This window comes from Mastomys coucha, unplaced genomic scaffold (assembly GCF_008632895.1).
Source record: "Mastomys coucha isolate ucsf_1 unplaced genomic scaffold, UCSF_Mcou_1 pScaffold12, whole genome shotgun sequence".
Classification (NCBI taxonomy): Eukaryota; Metazoa; Chordata; class Mammalia; order Rodentia; family Muridae; genus Mastomys; species Mastomys coucha.
In genome coordinates, this window is record NW_022196894.1 from 12646629 (window position 1) to 12665494 (window position 18866).

The window sequence follows — 18866 nt, forward strand, 5'->3', positions numbered from 1 at the left end:
AAATCCCTTATATTGGCTTAACTGTTAAAGAGGAGGTCTGGCAGGGAGGGGTAAATGCGTGTTACTGAAGTCTTCACAATATGTATGATTCAGAGGGTAACAGCCCGTCCATACCAGGACTTTGACTCACCAGGGGACCGACCATACTGGTACTCCTATCTACCAACACTGCCTTGTAGGGAACTTTTTATATTCTGGAAAGCATGTTGGCTTGTTTATAAGAAGACTCATCTATATACATATTTTATTAAACTCCAAATAAGACCCAAAAAGACAAAAATCACTGTTATGTGTACCAATTAGTTTGGCTGTAACAAAACCAGGACTCCACATAGAACTCATTCTAAATCTAAATCTTTTAACAGTATCAAAAAGCTACAGATGCTCAGCTCCTCAGAAGGGTTTAAGGAAGTGAAGAGGTGGACACTGTCTGCCTTGAGGACCGGGTGTCAAGTGCAGTTTCTGTCCCAGCCTATGGGCTGCTTCGGGAGTTACTTTTTCCAGGTCCTCCCACCTTGGGCAGCCGGGTAGCACTGGGCTGGCGTGGCATCCTCTGGATGGGTCTTTCACGGCTTCCACGTTCTGCTGCTATAGTCACATTGCCTAGAATGGGGCCACCTCGGTTTCTCCCTGAAAAGATAGAACCCAATAATTAGGGCTGGGGCAGACTCCAGCTGCAGTACATTCATCATTTTGTTTCCCAGGAAATATGTCCACCTCTCTGCTGTTTACAGCCTGTTTCAGCTGCAGATATGTGATTAGTAATGTTGGTTGTTAACTTGACTACATCTGGAATCAACTAAAAGGAAACCCCTTGGTAAGGGGTTTTCCTAACTGGATGACTTGATGTGGGAGCGCCAGCACTGACCCTGGGCCACACCTGTCGGCAGCCCACGTGAAAGGACAGGGAAGAAGGATGCTTTTGCTTTTTGCCTGTTCTCATTTTCCCAGGTACGTCTATCCTGCTGCTGAAGCATTTCTTTGCTAGTGTTAGAATCTCCTTCTTTGGAATTGCAACACAGACTCAAGGTGAGGAGTTCTGAAAGAATCCCTGGGGACTCCAGCAGCAGGTTCAGAATGCTGACACTGAATCTTGTAAACTGAAAAAACTACTTGATTCTTAGACTTTCTGTGGGACTGTATCACTGACTTCAGCTTGTAAGCTCCTCTGATGAATCTCTTTTGAATATATAGTATGTATGTGTGTCTGTGTGTGTGTGTGTCTGTGTGTGTATATATACACATATATATATAATTTTAATACATGTTTTCATTTCATCAGTTTAGTTCCTTTAAAGAACCCTGACTAATGAAGACTATCACTAGAACACCAGGGGTGGCTACAGAGAAATAGAACTTTAAGGATGAACCTCTTAAGTATCTGGCACAGGTTTTCCAAGTCACCATAGCTACAGTTATTGAATGCTCTTCCAGTAGCATGGAGAACGCCAAAGTTCCATGACAAGAACTATTTAAACAACTTTTCAAGATAAACATATCTGATTATCCTGACTTACCTATTGTACAGAACGAGTGTAAGTGGACACTAAAGTGTAGAAACTCTACACATAAAATTTTTGACAATGTGGGAAAAATAAAGAAAATAATGATGCTGGCCTGTTGTCTTTAGCATCTCTGGATAAATTGACAAAGTTTAAAAGTTTCTAAGTGGGCCCTGGAAGGAAATCCTCTTTTCAGCAGCCATAGAGTTCAATTTGCAGAGAATCAAACTGATGCCCTCATTATAAGACTTGTTGAGTTACAAAACAATCCAATTCGCATGTCAGAGGGTGTTGAAGTTAATGTGCACTCACTGATCTGTAAGGGATGGGAATCTGTATCTTGGGATGCAGATGTGGGAGGATCCTACTAAGGCTGAGAACTTTGAACCTTCAGTTTTGAATGGTTTATCTATCCCAGGAAGTATTGTCTCCACCCTTACCAGAGGCTGCACCCTCATCCCAACCCCTGCAGTGTGGTTGTCTTCACTACTCAAATTCAAAGAATTCAAAGAATCAGCAATGACCTTCCCTAAAAGGGAAGCCAGGCAACACAATACCAATGTCCCCAGGGCCCACCCATAGTTGCCTGGGTACTTAGAACCAGATTCAAGGCTAAGCAGGTTCCTAGAGGGGCCATAGAAAGTGTAATCACTAAGGAGGTGTGTTACACTACTACATGGCTTAATAAGTCTGATGATTCATTCTAGCAGTTTGGGGCTATATGTAGGGATAGATTTTAAGGATGGAAATTAATAGTAGAAGAAACCTAAAACTTGATTAGACTGATTTTTTTTTGACATGGGCCCACTCAGAGGAGAATAGAGGTTTAGCACAAAACTTCCCACAGTTTAAAAACAGTATCAAAGTTGGTTTAATTGGTTGGCTAAAGCATTTGTGAAAAGATGGCCTACTGAAATGGAGCCTTATATCCCTTGGCAAGGTGCTGATGAAGGGATTTTAAACCTCAGAGAAATTAGAGGGGATACACTGTGTGAGCCAAATTCTTCACACTGGGGAGGCCCAGAAGGCATGTTCTTTAGTGGTGCCGGATATAAAATTAACTCAAACAAATCAGTAGCTTTACTCTACTCAAAGGATAACCAGGCCGAGAAAGAAATTAGGGAAACAATACCCTTCACAATAGTCACAAATAATATAAAATATGTTCGTGTGACCCTAACCAAACAAGCGAAAGATTTGTACAAAAAGAACTTCAGGTCTCTGAAGAAAGAAATCGGAGAAGACCTCAGAAGATGGAAAGATCTCCCATGCTCATGGATTGGCAGGGTTAATTTAGTAAAAACGGACATCTTGCTGAAAGCAATCCACAGAGTCAACGCAATCCTCATCAAAATTCCAAATCAATTCTTCACAGCAATAGAAAGAGTGATTCTCAAATTCATTTGGAACAACAAAAAAACCTAGGACAGTGAAAACTATTCTCAACAATAAAACATCTCAGGGATTCACCACGTCTGACCTCAAGCTGTACTACAGAAAAATAGTGATAAAAACTGTATGGTATTGATACAGTGACAGACATGTTAATCAATGGAGTAGAATTAAAGACCTAGAAATAAACCCACAAGCGTATGGTCACTTGATCTTTGACAAAGAAACTAAAACTATCCAACGGAAAAAAGACAGCATTTTCAACAAATGGTGCTGGTTCAACTGGTGGTCAATATGTAGAAGAATGCAAATTGATCCATTCTTATCTCCCTGTACAAAGCTCAAGTGCAAGTGGATCAAGAACCTCCACACAAAACCAGATACACTGAATCTAATAGAAGAGAAAATGGGGAAAAGTCTCAAACACAGCTATACCACTCCTGGGCATATACCCAGAAGATGCTCCAACATGTAATAAGGACACATGCTCCACTATGTTAATGGCAGCCTTATTTATAATAGCCAGAAGCTGGAAACAACCCAGGTGTCCCCCAACAGAAGAATGGATACTGAAAAGGTAGTACATTTACACAATGGAATACTACTCAGCTATTAAAAACAATGACTTCATGAAATTCACAGGCAAATGGATGGATCTAGAAAATATCATCCTTGAGGTAACTCAGTCACAAAAGAACACACTTGGTATGTACTCACTGATAAGTACATATAAGGCAAAGAGCATGGAATACCCCTGATACAACTCATGGACCACATGAAGCTCAAGAGGAAGGAAGACCAAAGAATGGATGCCTCAGTCTTACTTAGAAGGGGGAACAAAATAACCAAGGGCAGTAGAGAGTGGGAGGGACTCGGGAGGAAGAGAAGAGGGTCTTCATAGCAGCTTCAGTGTTACAGCTTCTTGTGTCAATGTCTGCGCTCTTGTTTCATATGATCTTCTGGGCTCATCCAAAGGGCTGGCATCACTTCTCCAGCTCTGCCCTCTGTAGTACTCTACGCTCAGGTTGGCCTATGGGGGCCAGGGAGTGGAATATGATGGTTTGTATATGCTTGACCCAGGGAGTGGTGTTTCCAGGAATGAACAAGATACAAAGCCTATTGCATTTGGTTTGACTTGTATAAGAAAAAAAAAATTAAAGAAAGGCTACAATAGATTATAGGCACACAGAGTCTCAGCCCCGAAGATAATTTCTAAATGAGCCAGTCTGCAGATCAAGAAGTCTCTGAATGAAGGGAAGACCAGGTCCCTCTAAGAAAGCACTGCTAAAATACCTAAGAGTGTCCCTCTAAGAAAGTACTGCTAAAATACCTAAGAGTGACACTGTTAGTCTTTCACCAGAGGTACCCAAGGCCTTTATAATTATTATATTATATATATATTTATGAATTACATATATTTATAAATGATAACATCATTATAAATTACAATATATGATTCATATAACTATAGTAATATAATTATATATTTTATAATCTATAAATATATTCATAAGTATATATAATTATTAAAATATAATTGTACAATGTACATAAAGAAATAATTAGACTTTGTGGGGTCTGTTAGATACTGGTTCAGAATTGACACTGATTGTGATTAACTTGTTTTCAGCCAGAGAAGTCTGACAGTGGACCCACATTCATGAATCAATGGTCATACCATGGTCTCCACATCCCACAAAGCAGCTGGCTTGACAGAGGGTGGAATGACACAATCACCGCACCTATTAGTGGCAGTAGTCTGGAGGGCTAGGCTAGCTTCTCCAGAAGGTGGGATATGCTTTGACTGAGCATCTAATATAGGATATTGCTTCTGCCACAGTCAGGATCGACAGTTCCAGGAATCAAAGAGTGGAAATGGGAATGGTTCCTCTCACTATCACTCTTAGTGACCCATTACGAGGCCATTTAGGAAAGGCTAACCAAGATAGTCTGCACTGGAGAGTTGTGATCTTCCCATAAACAGATGGCAGGATGCACTCACCACTACTTGAGTCGTCATCACACCTTCATAAATCAGGCCCCACATATACACATTTGAGGCAGGATATACACATTTGAGGTCTTGAGAACAGCTTCTGAGGGTTTCAAAGAAGGTGTTGATTTCCCATGTTCCTCAAACAGCATGAAACACTTAAGCCTTGGGTTCAGCTACTGATTACTGTAGAACTCCTACAGAGGATAACCCTTTAACCATGAAAGCATCCTCAGAGGAAGGCCACTGATTTATATGTTCCTTGGTTTATACTTAGTTCATTCTTGCTTTAATTAGTTAAGTAATTAATTTTGTAAAACCCACCAGAACAATGAACATGTACTAGGGCCACAGCTTTAATTTAAAATGGTGGCTTCTAGACTCTGACAGTGACTGGAAAACTAGGAGGGCCTTAGGGATAGGACACATCAGGGAGTAAGTAGGCTTGCCCTTGGATCAGATCCTCCCATATGGATGGAGAGTCCCAGCCTCTGCCATTATGGTAAGATTTGCACTGCATGTCCCCTACTTGCCAGTGGCCCAGGGTCCTTTGCTTTTCCTTTGCTCCACTGAATGTACAGGTTTGGGAGGTTCTGCATGGCACATGTTTTTCACTTTCAAAGGACTTGAACATAGTCTAGCACTATGTAGAGTCCCCTAACCTTTGAGTCAACCAACCTCACCCTAAGTGTGCTTCTTGTTAACCCCTGACTGGCCTTACCACAGCCTTCTTTGCAGCAGTTCCTCACAGAAACCTCCCTGTTGCTACTTTGGGGGCAACTTTAGCCTTTGTTCAACTCTGAGACACCAGTTCTTCTGTGACTTAGTCACACAGACAACAATGATAAATTGTGCTCTTGAAGAGGAAAGAATTTGAAGGCCCATGAGGTCATTTCCATTTTACTATTTGTCTCCTGGGTTGGTTGCCAGTCAACCAAACATGATAATTCTCATGCCACTCTTGAAACACTGACAGCTCCACCTGTCTTCCTTAGATTTTTTTTTTCTCTGTTGAATTTTTTGATTCAACAGAGATGCAGTGATGGGTTCCCTGGGGCTTAGGAGGAGGGCAGACAGTAACATGTGCTGGGATGATGTTGGGAGTGCAAGCTTACTAGTCATTCATCAACACCAAAAAGCCAAGGAGGGTCACACATGTTCCTTTTGATATAAATGACTGCCATAAAGATTCCAGACTGGTCAGTGGGCATGTATACTGTCTGCATGGATATGCCCTAGCATCTTGAAGCACTCCCTTATGTTAGTGCTGCCTGAGAGGTCACTGTCCCTCAGTAATCAGGACCAGGTGAGGATGTGAGATCTATAGCTTAGATGCTTCCTGAATGCGTGTCTCCCAACAGAGTAAGAAACATAGTTTATCCTCAAGAAATGAAAAGGTGGGTCTTAGAGATGTGACTCTGCAACCCGTTTTCTTCAGCCTGCAGCACAGATCTCAGGAGCATCCCAACACTGGGCAGTTCCCTCTGGAAGCTGAGAGGTGATGAGAGGAACAGAAGAACAGATAATGACTATCTTTATATCCGGCATGCTGTTAAACCCAACCTAACTCCAATGCCTAGAAAAAACTCCGCAGAACAGCCAGGGACACAGCTCGGTGGCGCAGTACTGCCTAGCACAGACAAAGCCCTGAGTTCCATTTTTAGGACCACAAGACAAAAAAGCTCCAGATACCCTTCAGAAATCATGTGCTTTTGTTAGTAGGAACATTTTTTTTTTTTATCTACAGATGAGGGGGCCCAAAGAAAATAGTGTGCAGTGATGTGGTACTGGGAGGCCCAAGCTGTACCACACTGTGGAAGGACCAGTTTTGCCCACCTAGGTCCCTTGGGGCAGGAACATTAGGACTAGGGTAGTATGATAGAATGGTGGTAGTGGATGCTTTTAGTCAAAGTCCCTGGAGCGGCACCAAATACAGGCAAAAATATCCTGGCTCATACTGTCCAGAAATCAGTTCTCCTCATATCCATAAAAGCAGAGGTGATTATTTAGCATGTTGTAACACTCCGGATCACAGTGAAACCTCCATAGTCAAAAGAGCCTGTCATCCATCATTGATGTGGCACATCCCTGAAGCTAGACTTTGGGCCAGGGTGGTGTGAGACCCTCCTTGCTATTTATATTAGCATCCTCTGGAGTCCTCTGAATTCCTGTCTGCTGTGAATGCTGCCAGCTTGTAAAGAACAGTGTACTTTGCTGCTCCTATCCCTTCCAGTTGATCCTCCAAAGAGACCTTTTTTGGTGGGAATGTGACCTCACAGCAACATGGGCATGCAGGTATTGTTAATGTTAGCTGTACAAGGAGAGATAAAAACTGCTCAGAGGGTAAAACTGCCCAGTCCCTGATCTACAAGTGCTGCACCACCCTGGCTTCCCCATCCCAAGGACGCAAAAGGCCCAGGTAGGAGCCACCTCAATTCTCCCAGTGTGCTTAGCTGTTCTCAAGGCTGGTGAGCAGGCTCTGGTGGCCAGGAAGCATGGACACACAGAGTTATCCAAGGTCTGTGCTGTCACTATGCTATCCTCTGGGCCTTAGTAATGCTTCCAGAGCCTACTTGCCAAGGGACAAAGACAGACATAATGATGGCTATGCACACATGCACTCTTGTCAACCTCTACTTCTAAGGAAGGTGTTCTTTCATGTGTGCTAGGGACTCCTCTCTGTGCATGCGTGTGTTTGTGTGTGCACTGCCTTTCATAACCATATATGTGTGTGGGTATGTTCATATGAGTGCAGGTGCCTGTTGAGGCCAGAGGCATCAGATTCCCCTGGAGGTAGGTTTATAAGTACAACACACTGCTTGATGTGGATGCTGGGAACCAAAGTTGGGTTTTCTGTAAGAGGAATATACATATATATCTGCTAATGGGTCTATCCAAGCCCAATTTTCACTTTTCTAAAAGCCATGTTATACAGATCATATGACAGGTGTGGTAGCATATACCTGTGATCCCAGGACATGTGAGGTAGAGGCAGGAGAATTATGAGATGAAGGCCAACCTGGGATACATAGTGAGTTCTAGGAAAGCCTGTACCTCATGGGACCTTACTTAGAAAAAGAGAGAAAGGAAGAAAGAAAGAAAGAAAGAAAGAAAGAAAGAAAGAAAGAAAGAAAGAAAGAAAGAAAGATAGAAAGAGAGGAAGGAAGGAAGAAAGAAAGAAAGGAAGGAAGGAAGGAAGAAAGAAAGAAAGAAGAAAAGGAGGAAGAAGAGGAGAAAAAGAAGAAAAGAATTAAGAAATTAATATTTTTAATTAACTCAAACTATCCAGTCTAATTGGCTCTCTATATCCTCTATGGCTATGGGTTTTGCATCTATGGGTTCAAATAATTATGGACTTATACGGTTTTGTAAAAAAGCTGTGTACAGTGCTACACGCCTACAATCTCATTTTTTGGAGACTGAGGCAGGGGTTAGCGTGGACAGAGGGGTGTAATCTTAGCTACTTCTGGGACTAGGAAGACTGGAGGAGAAGGACCACAAGGTCACGGCCTGTCTGTCCTACACAGATAGGTTAAGGCTAATCAGAGTAGTTTAGTGAAAATATTTTAAAGGGGGAGGGGAGGAGAGGGCAAGGGAGGGGAGAGAAGGAGAGGGTGGTGGTGGTGGCAAAGTTCACTAGTTACATGCCTAGCATATACAAAGCCTTGGTTTTGATTCCCAACAATGCATAAACCAGGCATGATGGCACACACTGTAATCACAGCAAAAAGACAAGAGACAGAGGCAAGTGGTCACAAGGTCATCCTCAGCTATATAAAGAGTTCAAGGTCAATCTTTTCTCATAATACAAAGAAACAGCTCCTCCCAGCCCACCTCCATGAGGCAAACCAGAGTCCCCTCAGTTCTTCTTGCAAGCCCTGAAGGCCTTTCCTTCTAGCTCATCTCTAATCCTCTGTGACTCCCCAGCCCTGAAGAACCTCCCTCTGCCAGGGACTCAAAGCTGCCACACAAGGCTGAGACCTAGGTAAGGTCCTTCATCTTCCTTCCTGTCCGCTCCAGACTTACTCTTAATCCTGCTGCAGCCTGCCCATAGGAGCTTCTCCTTCCAGTCTGATCCATCCCCTACAGACTCCATGTTTTATTAAACACAGGCTCCACACATTCTTCCCCACCACCCTCTCAAGCTTTTCCTTCCAGCCCATCTCCATTCCTTTGTGATTCCACCTTAGTTAGGGTTTGACTGCTGTGAAGAGACACCATGACCGAAGACAACATTTACTTGGGGCTGGCTTACAAGTTCAGAGGTTCAATCTAGTATCAGCAAGGCAGGATCCAGGCATGCATGGTGATAGAAGAGCTGAGAGTTCTACATCTTGTTCCAAAGGCAAACAAGAGAAGACTGACTCCTCAGGCAGCTAGGAGGATGATCTCAAAGTCTACCCCCACAATGACACACTTCCTCCAACAAGGCCATACCTCCTAATACTGCCACTTCCTAGGCCAAGCATATTCAAACCACCACACTCCCCACCGACCTGCTTTCTACCAGGGACTTCTTAACCGACAAACTTGGCTAGGATATAGAACCACTCTCCACCAGGGAAGCCAGAGCCTTCACATTTGGCTGGGACTCCACATCTTGCTAGGACTCACATTGGGCAGCCAAAGATTGGAACACTCACCCAATAAAGGCAAGACCAGATGCATACATTAAGAAGCACCTCAAACACTGTAACTCCACAGACTATGTCCCACTTCAAAAACACAAGCATGAACAACCAAGGCAATATGTCCAGAAACCAGCAACCCAGCTGTGTTAGGCTCTGGGAAAAGCACCCTAGCATCAGACAAGAATTTAAAAACAGCAGTTGTGAATATATTTAAAGACCTTAAAGAGGATACAAAGAAAGGCCTTAATGAAGACCTTGAAAAGCTGGCCAGTGGTGGCACACACCTTTAATCCCAGCACTCAGGAGGCAGAGGCATGTGGATCTCTCTGAGTTTGAGGCCAGCCTGGTGTACAGAGTGAGTTCTTGGGTGGCCAGGGCTCCACAGAGAAACTTTGTCTCAAAAAAAGAGAAAAAAAAGTGAAAATACAACTGGATAAAATAATGAAAACAGTTCAAGACACAAAAATAGAATACGACAAAGAAACAGAATCACTAAAGAAAACCCAAATTGATATAAAACTGGAAATGAAAAACTCAGGATGTCAAACAAAAACCTCAACATGGAAGAGAGAATTTCAGGTCTTAAAGACAACAAATAGCTCAGCCAAAGAAAATGTTAAATCAAAAAATATTCAGGCTCAAAGCAACCAAAACATCTGGGGCACCGTGAAAAGACCAAACCTACCAAGAACATCTGGGATACCATGAAAAGACCAAACCTTCCAAGAACATCTGGGGCACCATGAAAAGACCAAACCTACCAAGAACATCTGGGGCCCCATGAAAAGACCAAACCTACCAAGAACAGGTATAAAGGAAGATGAAATCCAGGTCAAAGTCACAGAAAATATTTCTAACAAATTCTTAACAGTATTTTCTCAATCTGTCAAGGACATCACAAGAAGACCTACAGAGTAAATTAATCTGGGCCCATGGGGGTTCACTGAGACTAAACCACAACCAAAGAGCGTATAAGGGCTGCACCTAGGCCCCCTACACATATGTAGTAGATGTACAGGTTGGTCTTCATGGGGATCCCCTTACAATTGGAGTGGGGGTTGTCTCTTGACTGTAGAGAAAATTTCCCCTAATTAATTGATTGGATAATAAAGACAACAAGAAGCCAATTGCTAAGTGAAAAGGAGGCAGACGGGACTCAGCAGGAAGAAACGGCCCCTTCAGTACAGCGAGGCAGGAGCAAGAGGAGGCAGGATGTAGGCTGAGAACTATCAGACCTGGTAGGGACCTCCGCCACGGAAGATTTCTAACATAGAACAATTGATGAGTTTAAGATGATAGATTCAGCCCCAGCGGTTGTGTCATCTGTTGATTTTAAACTTAGATTCTTTAAACACAGATTAAACTGTTTTCCATTTGCAGTGACTCGGGTGGGCAGGAGGGAAATAACGTAGTCAGGGCAGAATTTGGCCAGGCTTTGGGACAGGAAGACTGGGCAAAGGACCGAGAACCAGGGAAGGGCTAACCACAGCTTAGCAGGGACTGGTGAGAGCACTCCCACAGCTGGCCATGGGGTGGTGGGCTGGTGATAATGGAGCTCTGTCAAGCAAACCCAGGATGGACAGCCACCTTGGCATTGGGGTTTTTTTCTGGAGCGGCTCGGCAGCAGCTGGCCAAGGAAACCAGGGCAAGATGGCTGCTTGGGGCTGGCAATCAGGGTGGGTGAGACCACTGATGCAGGTACATGGCTGGATTCAGCATGGTTCATATCTTAAAACTACACGCTACATCTAATTCAGATTTCGGTGCCTGTCTTTGGATTCCTTCCCCATAGCTAGGCTGCCTTGTCTGGCCTCAGTGGGAGAGGATGTGCTTAACCCTGCTGTGACTTGATGTACCAGAGTGGGCTGGTGTCCATGGGGAGCCTCCCTTTTCTGAGGAAAAGGGGATGAAGGGAATGAGGGAGAGGGTGTTATGCTGTTTGGGCCTTATTGTAAATATAAAGGCTGTGAGAGTGTCTTTCACTTGGGAACTAACTGGTTTAAGGTGGGGTAGAAACCCTGGGCCTGGAATTAAATAATTGCTACAACATGCCAGGTACCTGTACTCTCAGATTTGTGACTCAGAGGTATCAGAAAGGTCTGGGGATGTAGCTCAGTGGCATTATTCATGACTAGTATGTAGAAAACTAATGTACCAGGGCTTAAGGGTAGAACACAGTACAAAATTCTTAAGTTCACTTCTTAGCATAGAAAAAAATGAAAGGAAGGAGGGAAGGAAGGAAGGAAGGGAGGGAGGAAAGAAGAAAGGAAGGAAGGAAGGAAGGAAAGGAGGGAGGGAGGGAGGGAGGGAGGGAGGGAGGGAAGGATGGAGGGAGGAAGGAAGGATGCATGAGAGACACTTTATATGAAAGACTTGAGCATTTGTCATTTTGGGTGTTTATAGAGGAGGGGTAGTCTTGGGATGAATCCCTAAAGCTATCAAGGGGCAACCTGATTATTATCTCATTATCTGTCCATATATATTCATGAGACATTGTGTTCATTTTCATATTAGTCCTTCAAAATCCAACCTTGACAACAGCTGCCCCTTTATGGCTCAAGACACTTACTTATCTAAGTGTCCATACACTTACAGTCCAGCTTATGAAAGATATCGGGCTACACTCAAAATTTCACCTTGTACTTTCTGGAGAGACCAGCTTTTCAATTCTAATTGAATTAGGTTTCCCTAATTCTAAATTAGGGAAGCACTGAACTGACCCTGCTTTCCTCAGCATGACTTCAGAACACTGTGGCCAGCATCTGCAGTACTGTTTCCTAGTTCTCTGCTGGACATGAGTGATTCATTAAAGGTCATGTGGACAGCCAGGGTCCAGCAATCTAGATGGTCCTGCTGCATCTTACAGACTCTAGGGGCTGGGCAGCATCTAACTCACGGCCTGGAAGCAATACCAATCTAGTTCTTCCAGGAAAGCTATGGGAAACCTCAATGGCCACAAACTTGACATTACAGGCCATCACATCCCTCTAGCTGGATCAGTTAGGCCACTTTCTCCATTCCATACTTGGTCGTTGATATGGTGGCCACAAAGCTGTGTGTATGGATGCTAAGACACACAGAAGTCAGTGGTCTCTATGCCTTACTTGGTAACCTATAAGCTACAAGTCCCCACTCCTGCTTCCTTCACTCCTAAGCTTCCATTTTCACAGTGTCCCTCAGGACTTTCTAGGACTAAAGTCTCTAGAGCTAACAACTCTGGTTCCTGTCTTCACTAGGTATTTCTCATTTCATTCTGTAGTCCACCCCCAATCCTTCTCCGCAGCCATTTCAATCTAAAGGTGGCACTTGGGACAGAGGTCAGCAACATGGGAAGGATATGGAAGAGGAACAACTAGATATTCCCTGGGAACTCACACACCCTGATACTGGACCCATACTTCCAATACCTGAAGAGGTACCTCAGGCCACAAATGAGGCATGAAAGAAAACTCAGTTTACAAGTAGATGTGCATGACCACAAAATGTCACTCTTAATGTTGTTGTCGAGAAGGCTAGGGGGAGGCATCTGTTCCCTATGCTATGCTTGCAATCAGCTGAGGGACAGTGTTGAAGAGGCTGAGGTCCCCATGTTCCCAACAGCATACCCTGATCCCTCATGTTTGTCTCTGACCTACATCCTATGCCTGGGTAGGGATCTTTAAGGTGAGCAAGTGTGGGAGTGTTGGTCTTATCCTGGAGTACCAGCCCAATTGCATATTCTAAAAATACTGTGTCTTTGACAGACTGAGCAAGAAAACATGTCCTGGTCCTGAGTTGAATGGCTGGGATGGCCTACAATGCCCTGGTATTGTAGTTCAAAGCTGTCCTGGTCTTGTGGGACAGTAGCAATTTCCAGTGGAAGAGTACACATCAACACCAAACCTAGAGATGAGACAATCAAATGCCCATGAAAGGAGAAGACAGGCAGCAAGAGAACCAGGGTGAGGGGTGGGAGCAGGGCCATAGAGCAGACCTGGAGAGGCTGCAGGCCTAAGGAAAAGGATGTCCTGGCCTCTGTTTTCAGCAGAAGTAGGGCTATAGAGACCAGACAGGCACAAACTGATCATAAAGAGGGTGGGTCGGTGCATATGGGTGGGTCCCCAGGCCTGACCACCAGGCCTTTACCCCACTTTACCCCACTTGGATTGGGATTCCTTCCATGTTGTTCCTGTGCTTCCAGGCAGGGAATCAGCACTGGATTTCCATCCACTTGCCTGGGAGGACAAGCTGTATTTCAGAGGGTTCCACCAGCCAAAGAGAACAGATGCACAGACAGGATGGGTAGGCTGGAGGACCTGAGACCCCTCTGTTACACACTCTGCTCACCACCATCTGCTTACACCTGGTCCCAGTCATGACCACAAGAGCAGGGGAGCCCTTCACACCTGAGCACTGGGCTAGTCTTTCTGTCAGACTTCTGCTCTATGTTCCACGGCAGTCAGATGGCTACAGTCCTGCAACCCGGAGAAGCAGGAGCTAGACCCGGGCCTGGCAGAGAAGGTAAGGGGTTGCCTGCCCTGTTCTCTGAGTACTTCCCTGAGCCTGTGATTGTCAGATAGATGAAGACCAAAGCCATGTTTATTGCAGTCCCTGTGGAATGTGGCATGATGAAGAATTAGTAAGGAGTCAGATGGACCCTAGCCTGCTTGCAACTGTCTTTGATCCAACAGTACAATCCCAAAGGAGGAGCTAACTAAAGTCCCTGGAAGGCAGATGGGTCTGCAGACCTTGGGAGGAGGCCTATAGGCAGGTTGAGCAGTTGGAAGACAAGCCAGCCTGGGGTTCTCTGCTCCTTCCCCACCCCAGCCACCCCCACCTCTAACCTCGTGTCTCTGATGTGGATGTAGACAGAGATATGGACACCGAGTCCTGGGGCTCGCTTGCCAGCCGCTGCCCAGCACACATGGACTTCAGCATCTGGAAGACGGCGATGGGAGCCACGTTCAGATTTAGCAAGTCCACCAGGATCCTGGGAAAACAAGTGCAGTGCTTAGTGAACACTGAAAGCCACAGGGTGGTCATGCACCAGGAGCCGCGCCAGCTGGGTCACCGTCTTGAAACCCCTTATAGAGACACGGATATTTTAGAGTAGCCGATGCAGGAATGAGGTGTCCTGAAGCCGACATTATCTGTAGGGAGTGTGAGCTCCAAGTCCCGACCGACCCCTCGCCTTCTCACTTGAACACATCCGGGTCGATGGCGGTGCCAGCAGCCTGCGCTAGCTCGTACAGCTCCATCTCCTCGGCCCCCAGCACCTTCTTCCGCCGAAGCGCCAGCTTCTGCAGCGTTGCTGCCTCCAATCCTGTGGATACCGCGAGTCCAGCAGCCGCACCACCAGCAGCAGCCGCCATTCGTATAGCCTGAAAAGGGATCTGTGTTGGACACAGCCTACCCAGGTGACTCCACAGCACCTGCTACTGGCCACCCGTTTCCTTACAGGGTCTCCGCAAGTCGACAGCTCCAGCACTGGGGCAAGAGTCCCTAGAGGCCTTTACCTAGTCGATTGCTTGACTTGTTCTGAACGTCTAGTGTGCCCAGGGAAGTGTTGCTGGGATGGGGTGGTGGAAAACTGACCGCTGCCTGACCATCAGACTTAGACTGCTGGCTTAGGTAGCCGACCCCAGAATAGTGCCTGGCATATACCGGGTACTTAGTAAATGCCTATTGGATGACGAGTATTCACGATTCCGTGTAATTACCAGTTCTGTTGACCGTCCCTAAACAGCTTTGCTTCGAGACGGACACGCACTCCTGTCTCCCCCACCCACGGGATACTTAAACTCAGAAGAGTGGCTGACGGACGTCACTGCGCACGCGCCTTTGTGGCCAAAAGCGTCTGCCGCAAAACTTGATTGGCTTTTGCTTCTGCCGGCGCCTTTCCCGGGCGATGAACAGTTTTTCCCACTAGGCAGGGGTGTGGCTTGATGACGCGCAGCTTGATGACGCTATTTCCGTGTTGTGTTCTGGATAGTGGCGAATATTTCTGAATATAGGTAGGCATACAGAACGACCAGAGGTCATTTTGAATTAGCTTGGCTGGTGTGTTGAGAACCGCAAATATTTGGCCGGTCACCATGAATCAAAAGTGTCACTGCCATCGGGAAAGAGTTGACTTGGGGAGCCGTCCAAAAGTGCCTACACAGAGTGAAAGGGGACCAGGAGGGGTATTTAGAATTTGTGCAGGAGCACTCTTGGAGATATTTTGTCTCCTGATGTTTTGTTTGTCCATTTTACTTTACCAATCTTTTGCATATGTGTGTGTCCGCACGTGTATGTTTGTTGTTGTTGTTGTTGTTTCAGTTTTAATTTTTTAAGTGCCTGTTTGCTGGGTGGGGGAGAGAGAAAAAGAGGGGGGGAAGGGAGAGAGAGAGAGAGAGAGATTGAGGTGGAGACAACGTTCAGGGAGGAGGTGAGGGAAACCACGATCAGATTATAGAGTATGAAAAAATATTTTCAATATAAAAATATATTAGATAATAGTCTTCATTTTTGGGGGGGGAAGTATTCATTACCAGGAAGGGGGGAATTTAGAGCATCTAGCCAGTCCTCAGCCTTCCTCCTTTCTTTCTTATACTGAACACAGCTTCCCTGGTTCTGCTATGCTAGTCTTCATACTTGGTGGACCTTTGGCCAGTCACCAAGGTCCAGACCTCAGGACTAAACACCGCAGACATGTCTTTCCATGTTGAATGGCATATCTGCCATAGTGAGGATCATGGTGACAGAAAGCTGCTGGTGACTGAAGAGCCAGTGTGGGCTGTGGGGAATGAGTCTGGCCCCGAGAGCAGACACTACAGGATGGATGTGCATCTAGGCTGGCACCTGCTTCCCAGGCTGGAACATCCAGGTGCTTGTTTGCAGGATCCAGAACATCTCAGATTTTGGCAGAAGTGTGGCTGTGATGTAAATGTAGGCCCTCCCTGCCTCTTCAGTTTATCATAGGATTGGTGGCTCCAGGATCCAGCTCCTATTGGTCAAAATGCCCAAGAGTACAAACAGAAGGCAAACCCTAGTGAAGCACAGCATTATCTCTCTAGCCAAACATCTGTTATCCGTGTGATATCAGCTCTGCCTGCTTATAAGAGTATATCACCTCAGGTCCATGATAGCCAGTGTTCATTCATAGAAAGAAGGTCAAGGTAGGGTCATTGGACCCTCACATGAGTCACTCCACCATTTTCATACAATTCTGCCCTAATCACACATGGCCTCAACTCCAGGAAAAGCCAGAGGACTATATTGCACAAACTTAGGACCTTAATTGAGGGCTCTTGTACTAATACGCACTTAAAAAGTTCAAACATTTATGCACACACAATTAACGTACTCATTCCCCCCTTCTCTCTCTCTCACACACACATTGTCTTGGCTAGTGTTTTGTCAACACAACACAAGATACAGTCATTTGGGAAGAAGATCCTCCATTGAGAAAATGACCCCATCAGATTGGCCTGTGGGCAAGCCTGTGGTGCATTTTTTTTTAATTGATGACTGATATCAGAATGCCCAGGTGACTATGGCTGGTGCCACACCTGGGAAGGTGGTCCTGGATGTATATCAGAGCGGGCTAAGCTAGCAATGGGAAATAAGCCAGTAGGTGACATTTCTCCATGACCTGTGCACCAGCTCCTACCTCTGTGTTCGGTATTGAGTTCAGGTCCTGACTTCCACAGATGATGGATCACAACCTGTGAGACAATATGAGCCCTTTCCTCCCCAGGTTGATTTTGGTTATGGTGTTTTATCAAAAGAATAGGAACCCTAACTAAGGCCCATGTGGTTTCACACTGTTAAACTCTCAGATGCTCACATGTGACTCACACTGTCATGTACACTCATAATTACAACCATTTTGCATGCAAGTATACATTCTCACACTTGAATGCTCACATGCCTGCATACTTAAATGACACACAGTGTGTTAAACACACAGTCTCACACAGAAATGCTTGAAGCAAGTACACATGTTCATACATACACATAAAAACACCCTCATACCATTATACATCTTTGAACACATGTATACGCTCTTTGCTGGCTAGTCTTTGTCGGCTTAACTCAAACCTACACATCAGCAGAGTAGAAATCTCATTTGAGGAATTGCCTCTGTCAGTTTGGGCTGTGATCATATGTGTGAGGCATTTTCTTAACTTCTGCTACTGAAAGAGGGCCCAACCCACTGTGGGTGGTGCTATTCTTAGGCACATGGGTATGGACTGTAAAAGGTAACTGAGCACACCAGAGGAAGCTAGCCAATAAGCAGCTTTTCTCCACGGTTCCTGCTTTCCAGTCCTGCCTCGGTTTCCCTTGTTGGTGAGCTGGCCTGTAAGCTAAAATAAACACTCCTAATAAACACTCCTTCCCAAGGTGCTTCTGGTTATGATGTCTATAGCAGCAACAAAAAGTAAATTGCACATGACGTTACACACTTTCACACTACAAACACACACACAAGATACACTCAACATACACCATCTTACATACTTTTCTCCTCTTACCCACAGTCACACATTCATACCTATTGTTGCCTAACACATTCACACATGCACACGAGCCCACACAGAGACTCTCTCACATGGTGTCACAATTTCCCCATTACATTTTTGCACAGTTGATTCACTGACACTCACTTGTACTGGAGATACTTATGCACCTGTCCACTGCATACTGTCATTTCTATGCATTCCTGCGCATGCGCGCGGCACACACACACACACACACACACACACACACACACACACAACTCTATTATACCTCCACACATACTCAGAGAAACATGGTCCTACACTTGAAATTATGTACACCATACCATACTCATAGAAATACACAAACGTGATCACACAAACACATCAAGACATGCAAACATACTATTCCACTCACCCACACTCATACACACACAGTCTCACACAAGCTCACATTGTCACACATTTTCTTAAAAGCTCTGGCCTTAAAACTATCCCTAATTTTAACTCAATTAATAAACGAAACCATAGTCCTAATACTAACCTAAACCCGGACAATAAACAGATCCTTATCCTTAAACAACGTGGGGCCTGAACACAGCACTAAGCCTAATCCTAACAGTAGCCTAGCCCTAGTGGTGTACCTAACACTGGTGCTAACTCTAATCCAAACCGTAACCCCAAATCTCATCCATAAAGCCTCCATTTGTTCCAGGAAAAGTTCTCTTCATGAGGAGTAAGGGCTACACTTACCTGAGGTTATAAGGATAAACGTTTAGATTGCTGTTAGGTTTTATGGTAGGTTAGTTAAGTGATGGGTAACACCCATGACTTCACTAGCTCTGGATACTTTGCTAGGTTTCCAGTACCAGGAATAAATTCCTTC

General features: G+C 45.0%; 1 protein-coding gene across 3 annotated transcripts; it reads right to left on the reverse strand.

Moving 5' to 3' along the window:
• Positions 1-227: 227 nt before the first annotated feature.
• Mzt2b (mitotic spindle organizing protein 2B) lies at positions 228-15432 on the reverse strand. 3 transcript variants are annotated; one of them, XM_031363188.1, is made up of 4 exons: positions 15337-15432; positions 14697-14878; positions 14342-14487; positions 228-630 (listed from the first exon to the last, which is right to left on the reverse strand). In XM_031363188.1, exons 2-4 carry the CDS (start codon positions 14867-14869, stop codon positions 473-475), a joined length of 477 nt encoding a protein of 158 aa, XP_031219048.1. In that variant the 5' UTR covers positions 14870-14878; positions 15337-15432; the 3' UTR covers positions 228-472. The 3 variants fall into 3 exon arrangements, with proteins under 3 accessions (XP_031219048.1, XP_031219049.1, XP_031219050.1); XM_031363189.1 differs by having other exon boundaries at positions 15218-15358; XM_031363190.1 differs by lacking the exon at positions 15337-15432 and adding an exon at positions 15014-15201.
• Between the last annotated feature and the right edge of the window lie 3434 nt (positions 15433-18866).

Coding starts and splice junctions, on each gene's coding strand:
- Mzt2b (XM_031363188.1), bottom strand. CDS start 14,869: ATGGCGGCTGCTGCTGGTGGTGCGGCTGCTGGACTCGCGGTATCCACA. Junction 14,488..14,696: donor ATCGACCCGGATGTGTTCAA/GTGAGAAGGCGA, acceptor TTGTTTTCCCAG/GATCCTGGTGGACTTGCTAA. Junction 631..14,341: donor ATCCACATCAGAGACACGAG/GTTAGAGGTGGG, acceptor CTATCTTTTCAG/GGAGAAACCGAGGTGGCCCC.